Here is a 9,260-nt window from a genome sequence, read left to right on the forward strand (position 1 = left end):
GTTCTGCTTGCCCATTTTAATCTTAAGAGAAATAGTTTCACAAACATTTCCAATCATAATGAATAGCTTCTTTCATAGCAACTCACAAACACCAAAGGCAACAGTAGTATTTAGTGTTGTTTTAAGCTTTTACCAGTGACTCTTAACTACAATGGGGACAAATCAGGATCACTGAACCACAGCACATTCAGAGCCTTCTGGAAGTCACAGCCTGGTAGTAGAAAGACTTCTAGGATAGAATTAAAGAGCTTTCTTTCTAATCAATGTTATCCAAGAGCTCTTGAACTGAACATTATGTATCAGAAAATTAAAGTCCTTTGCACTATTCTACTCACACCACTCCAGTCAGGAGTGCTGGATGTGCTCTCTAAGCTGCTACAATGGCTTGGCCTGCAGTGTTAATGGTGAGCTTTGCTCCTGCTGCACTGTCCCAATACCTTTTAAGTTGGAGGAAAGATACTGCAATGTACATAGAAGTCAGTATTCAGCCTTTGAAACAGGAACCCAAAAGACTGAGCTTCATAGCAGAGTTAACATTAAAACTGCAACTGTTGAAGTATTTTTTGAACAAAGGAAAAATAGGTCTTTTTTGGCCATATTTTACACACCAATGAAGGGGAAGATCAAGAAGCAGGACTGCCACTGCTTAATATGTAATTTTAAGATTCCTTTTAATTTCTAGGACACAGCTGTCTTTAAGACGTCTGGTTCTATTTGTTTTTAACATCACACAAGTCTTATTTTCTCCTGTAGCACCTTTGCTACATGTCAGTCAAAACAAAGCAACCCAGAGGGAAGCTTTTTCTTCCTCCTTACAAGAGGCATATGCTAAAAATGAAAATCAAGCTTATAAGCATTCATTTTAAGCACTAGTTAAATAGCGTTACATCTGCATTAAGCACATCATCTTATCAAAACACAATTATGCCACCATCTTCACCACAATATTCCCTTCTCAAACATCAGCTACAGAGGCGAGCCCAGAGCAGGGAAGAGAGAGACCAGGGCTAGTGTTATAACACACTCAGAATGAGACAGAAGACAGCATCCAGGCTGCATCTTAGAAGAGCCAGGAGTACTATGACTGCAGAAGAACATGATTTTTCAATCGCTCTAACACAAATTCAGCACAAGGAAGAATAGCAGAGGAACACTCAAATTGCCATTAGTACTTAAAAAGAGAGTCTCATCTGGGATTGTGACATGGATGAGTTTGTCTCATATAAACTAAAATTTAATCCATCTTGTACAAACTCATTAACATAATGCTCTAATGTGCATGCTATTTCTCATCTTAAGTACTTAGCTTTTCCTTACTTTTTTGGTCCAATGGCTAAGTAGCAGTATTTAAGCAGCTATTGCAGTTGCAAAAGCATGACCAAAAAAGCAGACAGAGCATACATCCTATTTCAGAGACTATTTCATTTCCTATTTCATTAAAAAAAAAAAAAAAAAAAAAAAAAAAAAAAAAAGCTATCATATCTGACTCTGTAACAGAAGGAAAGAGTTCAGCCTGTAGGAAGATGTTCCATGGCAAAACATTTAGCTGTGTCAGCCGACCTGGAGTTTAGCTCCTACTCTTAGGTAGATCAAGACCTAGCAGAAAAAGACATGGCATGATTAATACTAGACAGTCCAGAGGATCCAAACTCCTGCTCCTACTCTGACATGACCATACAAACATTTTGGAACTGCTATTACACCAGGAAAAAGGTTCTGCACTTGAAACCTTCATTAATACTTTGAAAGCTTCACCATGACAGCAACTGCAGTTCAGTAAGTCTCACCTAAACCATCATAAAGGAAGCAGGTGCTCATAGTCTTAAATTTAGTACACCATTTCCTTATGAAACAGGCAATCAAGAATCTACCTCTGCCCATTCCAGCTCAATGCCATCGGGTTTAGCCTCAGTATTGAGTCACATACTTTAAAGCTGTCTGCACACAGAACTGACGTCTGCGGGGCACCTTTAAGACTGTCACCCACAAGCCTTGAAGTTCACTGCACTGAGACATTTGATGATAGCAAAGCCTCCACCATAAAACATCTGCTGGAGACAAATAGAAAGTGTTTTTCCAAATATCCTGTAGTCAAATCAGCTCTCTTAATTTGCTGATATTAACATACGTGACCAATCAAGAGACCAAGGTTGGGAAGCATAGGGTAGGTTAAAAGTGGGCATTCTTTCGTTAAAGGGTATTTACTTTGAGGTAAGTGAATCACATCTACAGCTATCTCCCTCTATTCTGCAAGAACAGAAGGGTATGTTCTACTGGGACCATTCACTATCCTGGACTGGCAAAAGGATAGAGGCAGGAGGGAAGGAAATTCATGCACATCACAGAAATTGAAACACTTGGAGCTGAGAGCACCTCATGACACACTTGTATAATCAGGTTTTATATTAGAACAAGAGACTTTTCAGCTGGTACTTAATCTAACTGCAAGACAGTGCTTCTGTTGACTTGCATGTTAATGTGAAGTTTTAAACGTTTTTGCTTGGAGACACAATACCTGTACAGATTATTCTCCCTCTCAGGAGAGGAAGCACAGGGCATATTGTACTCTTACAGCAAGAAAGAGTCAGACAGATTTTTCCTTCCATTCTTCCAAGAGCAAAGTTTCTCTTGAGACTGCAGAGTGCTATACATGTTCAGTGGTGCTGCAGTGGCACAGGATGTCATCTCAGATAACTGTGCTGTAAGACTATTAAATACCAGAAATATGACATCAGCAGCTACCCAGTTCAAGTCCACCTGTTCACAGCCTGACAGCCCCCAGTCTTCATTACAGCTTTTATCCCTTATCCAAGTCTGTCCTCCAGTATTTCTGTCTGGAAGAGCCTTGGGAACATCTTAGCCTCCCTTTTCTTCATCTCCTGAACAAAAGATCTTCCCTATTTACCCTTATAATAAATTCAACTTCTACCTAAACACATGGCTTCTACAGACCAGATCTGCATACAGTGATCACTTATACCTGGATGCTTTTGCTGTGACATGGTAAACGAGTTCCAGAGGACAGCTTCCTTTCATTGCTCCATGGTTTTGCCTCATAGAGGAGCAAGAAACTGATAAAACCAGCCAGTCACTCACGTCTTTGGATGAAAGCGTGGTTCAAACCAGTACAACCTGAAACTCAAGCCATTCCAACCAGCTTAAAAACTCTGTTCCGTTATCTTTTGAAAAGGGTTTTCCTTTTCAACTTGCTGTTACTGGACATATTAACTAAAGTCAGGAGATTCAGAGGAACAGTGTAATAAGACATTTATTAAAAGCGCTGCTGTCAGTTACTACTAAAAGCTATAGTCTAATAAATATCCTTTTTAAAAGGCATCTAATTAAAAAAATGCTAGCTAAAAAGAAAAACATTCCATGGTTACAGACACATGACCTGCAGTGCTCTACGAAATGTTAGACCAGCTGTGTTGATTGGAAGGGAATAGTCCAAGTTCAGGATCCACCATCTTTACTGTAGAGGAAGAACTGCTGGGGGCTCCAAGAGAGACACTTGGAAGTACCTAGAATAGAAACAAAGTCTCCAAGAATACCAGCTTGGCTGACAAATTTAAATATCCTGTTTACATTCTTGTAGAATGTATATCATGGAGCGGAGAAATCTCATTCTTCAACATCACAGAAGAATTATAATCCAATGCATCTGCATACCTATAGGTAAGGCTGGAACTACTCTTCTGGGAGGAAAGCTTTCCTTTCAAGAGGCACCTCCTCTAGCATTAGCTTCTGTTCTTGAAGCTGACCACTATGAGCAGTTTGTCAGCTATAGGTCTCAGCAGCTTGTGCTGCAGGTACTGATAAACCACAGTCTTCCTGTGCCCACAGCCTCCAAGTTACAGGACATTAGCACCCTGGTTACTTACTTTGACAGCTTGTACTTCTCCTTAATCGCTTGCAGTTGACAATGGGGAGCATCAAGGCATGCTTTATGTAGGTCAGTCAGGCAAGGCACTATTTCACTTAGTGAATACCCAGTGAATGCAGCAAGTGTTTCTGGCTGGTCAGAGGAGAAAAGCTAATGTTATTTTATTTTGGGCAACATTCCTCTAGAATAGGCTTCCTGCTTCTGTAGAAAAATGTATCTGGCTATACTAATTCTCACTCCGAATTCCTTTAGTGCTTGAAAGGATTCAGATACATCTCCTGCCATAAGCTTCACTCTGGATCCTTGGTGCTGGGAAACTGTGATGAGAAGCTCCTACTGCTCTAAGCAAAGGGAGCTATATCACATCTATCACCTTGCTTCTTGTTTCTGCTCCCTGCTAAAGCTATTCCTCCAACATACAGCTGACATGGCTATCAAAAAGTTCACTCACAGATTCAAGCTTTCTTCCCTGCAAGAAGCCCCTAATTCTATTTGTGGGGAGAAGTTTTGGGGACCAGGGATAGATGAGGTCTTAGGTACAGACTTAAGCAAGCAAAATAGCAAAGCTCCTCCTATTTCAGACAGCAGGCAGGATATTTCAGATTTAAACATCCAGATAGTGCCACAAGCTCAGAAGCAGCCATTCATCCTAAGACTTCAGCCTTCGAAAGCTGAAAGCTATTCTTTCTACTTCTCAGTCTAGTTCTAGTGACAGAATGAAATGCTTGAGTTTCATTAACACAGTTGCTCTTACCCAGAAACGCCTGTTTACTGTATAGTTTGCTAGACAGTAGGCTGCTGCAGCAGTTTGTGAAGGAAGGTACTTCAGAAATGGATCGGCTTCTAGGAGACTGAGCTCTGCAAGATACTAAACAAAAAAGGAAAATTTTCAAATAAGATAAGTTTATCTAATGGAACCATGTCAACATATGGGGCATTTAAACTAGCTGATGGTCATAGTTTCATGCAAGGAACATGGTGTTACATGTTCAGTGGGTAGAAGTAGTACTCATGAATTTGAAGTAGAGTTCCAGTTTTGTTGATCTCACCACAGAAGTACTTCCAGCCTGTTTAATGGGTGAAAAAAAAGAGACATACAACCACACACAAATGACCACATTCCTGTCAAAGCTTAACTGATCCTGTACCATAATCTTAAGTTGTGATCCTATTACCAGCTCTGATATAGTTTTAGAGATAGAAACCACGATGGTATAGAGTTCTGTAAGGAGAATAAATGTGCTCTTTCTCTCCTTTGAGGATCTTACTCATGTAGGCATATTTCACTGTGATCTGGACCTTATAGGCAGCTCTAAAGGACAATCTGAGCTCTACTGGAATCGAGTCATTATATAATCCTATGACTTTTTCACCTAAGCAGCAGGTCAGATGTTTTGCTATAAGCTATGGTTACCACATTTCTAAGCAGGGATCCCTATGTAGTTATAGGCACATATATTGTGTGGCAACACCTAGTACTACTATTTCCAAGGCAGAGTTACCAAGCACGCAGTGTTGCAAAAGCTGTTTTCTACCATCTATCTGCCTAGGCAGTGCATTATCCCATAACAGACAGGGAGACCAAGCTTAGTATTTCCATAAGAGATTTCCCCAGAAGTCTTAACACAAGTCTACACTGAAGGTAGCACGTTAGAAAGTATCCAGATTTAGGCCTAGCGGAGTCCCAGAAAAGGTACAACATGAGAAAGGAATATTATCACCTGATGGAACATCAGAACATGTCCGCTCGGATAAAAGCAGGAATATCTGCATTTCTGTAAGTTATGATCACTTCCACTCCACCCCCCTTCAGGTTTCAAGGAGGATAATTCATACCCTTGCAAAGTTCTCTGTCCTGATGCAGACTCCATGCCTCTGAATATACTGGAGGAGGAACTGATTGATGGTTGGCACTGTTAAGTCAAACGCCAGCACTTTGAGAAGCAGATGTTCCATTCTCAGCAGCTGCCTCTTCGTGTATGTATCATCAGTTATATATACAAATTCATCTACTTCTGGTGGGTAAATCTCCTCGTATTTCCTGAAAAAGGAGTACCGAAGCCACACTGGTCAGCTTGACAAGTGGTAATAACAAGTTTTCCACCAGATTCAAATTAGGATGGGCACATGATTGTCTAGAGAACCAATTTCAACTCTTCCAGGATATGTAACTATTTAGGATCAGATTTGGGAAGAAAAGTGGATACAGGGACTCCAAGCAGTCAGTTGGGATAGAAATACACTCATATTCCTGTTAAAAACCCTCTTCACTAATAGCAAGCTCTTAAATCCAAAGAGTCCCGTTACACAAAACAATCCTCAGCTCTGTTTGTTATCCTGTGTTTTTAAAGAGTTCAGGTCTAAGTGTAGATTGTCACTTGAATCTACTATAGCCAAGAGCCTGCCATGTATAGTATTTTTTGTTCCCCCTCCTTTTTGGCTTCTGGCTTTATGGTTACAATGCTTTCTTGATGTGAAGGTGGGAAGATTAGACATTTAATTCGGTTAGTGCCAGAGTTGTCATGATGTCTGAAGATTAGCAATTTGACCAAGCTACCTGTTACTGCAGGCTTCAGTCCTTTGAATTAAACTAAGGATAAGTTATGGCCTGCTGAGTTTCCAGGAAATGATGCAAACACTTACGCAGCCAGAAGAATTGCTGCTGTTCCTACAAGCTGCAGCTTCCCTCTGAGCACAGACATGCAGGAAAGGAACCTGTCCAGGAAGTTCACTGCCAAGTACAGTGTCTCTGTCCGAAGTTTGTATTCTTCACCTACTTCCACAAGCCAGTCTACCAAGATGGCACGCATTCCTGTTGTGATATCTGGTTGTTTCCTCATATAGTAGGGCTTGGGCCTGTATCTTACCTGCTCAGAGAAACAGGCGAAGAGTTAAGACATTCATCCCAAGAAATCCACTGACGGCTGAGTTAAGGTTTTTGAACTACTTTTTGGCCTACTGGTATAAGTACAACAATTGATAACTAGTTAGTACTATTAACTAGTAACTAAAGTGCTTACTAGAAGTGCTATTTCTCCAGTGAATGCTAGTAAGAGACAGGAGCAATGTGTTAGTAGCAGAATAGTGAAGGACCTCCTGGACATTGAAGTCTCTGCTATCAAACACATTCCGGTCCCTCTTTCTGAATGGCTTGTAAGTAACTTTAAGCAAACCAGGCTTCCCTTTCCCTACTGGAAGGCTGTTCTTTAGTCTTCTGCATCAGAGTAGCAAAGCAGAGCTCTCCAATAACACAAGAGCCATCAGTGAGATCATATCCACCTGCTTTAGCATTTTTGCAGCATTTGACTCCCATCTGCAAGAACTGTTTCCAGAACTTTGTTCTTAGAGCATCTTTTGATTCTTAACAATGGAGTATTTCTGGGATGCAGAGTAATACCTGAAAGATCTCACCACTGTCTGAAGCCAGATTCACAGGTATTTCTCCACCTTTGTAGCTCAGAGGCAGTCCAGGGCTATCTTGGGGCAGCAGTACAGCTTGCAACCCATCACAGAGTCCACAAATACCTTAGAGTTATAAGCTTGTAACCAGCCACTCACTTCAGCTTCTCGGAGGTACTGATGAATATCCTCCGCATATTCTCCCACAGTCATTACAGTTATTGTATCTTCCACCTGATCCTCTGGTTGGGACTGGAAGGATGTGTCCACTAGCATAGGAGACCCTGGCAGGTTAGAGGAGCCAGCAACACATTTAGGTAATTAGCTTCTTCACCTTCTCTTGCTATTTCTGACACAGCAGATGCATTGTTGATCATAATCAAAGTTATCTTGAAACACTATTTAATCAACATAAGCTGCTCACTAGCATCACAGTTTATAGCTACTTTACAAGAATCTCCATTATACTACTCAGTTAGCGGCTAAGAGAAGTTACCTGTACTCAGATCCAACAGCAGGTGAATATTGGATGTCATTGCACTAGTATCCAGTTCACATAGGCTAGATTCCAGATCTTCAATCACTGGGCAGTTGTAGTTTTCTTTCTGTTCTGGTTCATCTATATATATAGCAAATCCTTGCTTTGACGTGGCATTGACCACACAGCTAGGCAATTCATCTTTTCCAGCTGGAGGGAAGGAGTTTTCAGAGCCAGAGAAGTGTCTGATAATTGTAGTACCCTGAAACAGAGTATACAGTAATGCTGTAAGACAGCAAGTCAGAAGATAGTTAAGTATAGCTTGTTTTAGAAAGGAAGAGGAATTTCTTTCCTTGGCTAATATGGGCACCAAAAACCTGTAAGTTAACTGGATGGAAAAAAAAATGATAGTACACTCATAGCCACAATCTGCGCTTCAGAGGTCCTGCTTGTTGCTCTCTTGCTGCAACAGAGACCTCGTAGGGAAACTGAGGTGTACTGGAAGGAAGGAGCCAGGCGAGCCCGGAGCAGCCTCAGCTCCACCGCTGACAGCAAGGGGGAGCCACGTGAGGGCAGCTCCATCAGCAACAAGCAGCGTCAAGCGTGGGGTTTGCTCTGCACGCAGTTTTAGCGCAAAGCGCCTATTTCAAAGTGTAGCAAGGCAAAGTGACAGCAGGAAGCTTTCAGAGGTGCTACCACCGACTTATGAAAGGCATCTGATACGGAGTTACAAGCCGAAGTTTGCATTTCGGGGCTCAGCCACCGCAACACCCGAGGACCACAGTGCAATCTCAGAAGGGCTTGCGAGGGACAGGACGGACGCGCTGCCGCGAGCTCCAGCCTTCCCAGGGCGCTGGCAGCCGGCCGGGCTCACGGCCCGCCACGCGGCCGGGGCGCCTGCGGAGCCCGGCGAGGCAGCAGCGAGGCAGCAGCGAGGCAGCAGCGAGGCAGCAGCGAGGCAGCAGCTCGCCGCGGCCGCCCGCCCCGGCGGAGCCTCGCCCAAGGCGGCGCCGCACGGCGCGCCCCGCGGGCGGTTACCCGAGGGGCTCCCGGCGCGACGCAGCTACTCCCCGGCCGGCTCCGCCCCGCCGCCCACCCGCGGCGGCACCGGCCCGCCGGGGGCTCACCTGGCCGCCGGGCCGCCGCTGCTGCCCGTTCTCCGCCAGCTCCCCCAGCACGGCCCGCCCGCCGGCGGCGGCGCGGGGCTCCGGCCGCCCCGCACGGCTCTTCTCCGCGGTGCGGCGCATCCTCCCTGCGGGGGACCCCAGACAGCAGCCACCGGGAGCCGGTGGTGGAGGAGGAGCAGCCGTCGCCGCCGGGACCGCTCGCTTGCGCCCGCCGAGCCGCCGCCGAGCGCCGCCCGCCCCGCCGCGGCCGCTGCGCGCTGCCCGCCCCGCGCCGCCGCCGGCCCTATATAGGCCGCGGCCAATGGGCGCCCGCGGCGGCTGTTGGCTGCGGCCAGTTGGACGCCGGGGCCGGCAACCCCCGGCCGCCGCGGCC

The 9,260-nt window shown here is 44.6% G+C and overlaps 1 protein-coding gene across 1 annotated transcript; it reads right to left on the reverse strand.

The window, feature by feature from the left end:
• Positions 1–3,469: 3,469 nt before the first annotated feature.
• Positions 3,470–9,007, reverse strand: CCNA1 (cyclin A1). The gene is made up of 8 exons (XM_062576793.1): positions 8,888–9,007; positions 7,779–8,022; positions 7,442–7,566; positions 6,527–6,750; positions 5,720–5,924; positions 4,638–4,751; positions 3,882–4,015; positions 3,470–3,521 (listed from the first exon to the last, which is right to left on the reverse strand). The coding sequence occupies exons 1-8, from the start codon at positions 9,005–9,007 to the stop codon at positions 3,470–3,472; spliced, it is 1,218 nt and encodes a 405-aa protein (XP_062432777.1).
• Between the last annotated feature and the right edge of the window lie 253 nt (positions 9,008–9,260).

The sequence above is a fragment of the Rhea pennata genome, chromosome 1, assembly GCF_028389875.1.
Source record: "Rhea pennata isolate bPtePen1 chromosome 1, bPtePen1.pri, whole genome shotgun sequence".
NCBI classification, from domain to species: domain Eukaryota; kingdom Metazoa; phylum Chordata; class Aves; order Rheiformes; family Rheidae; genus Rhea; species Rhea pennata.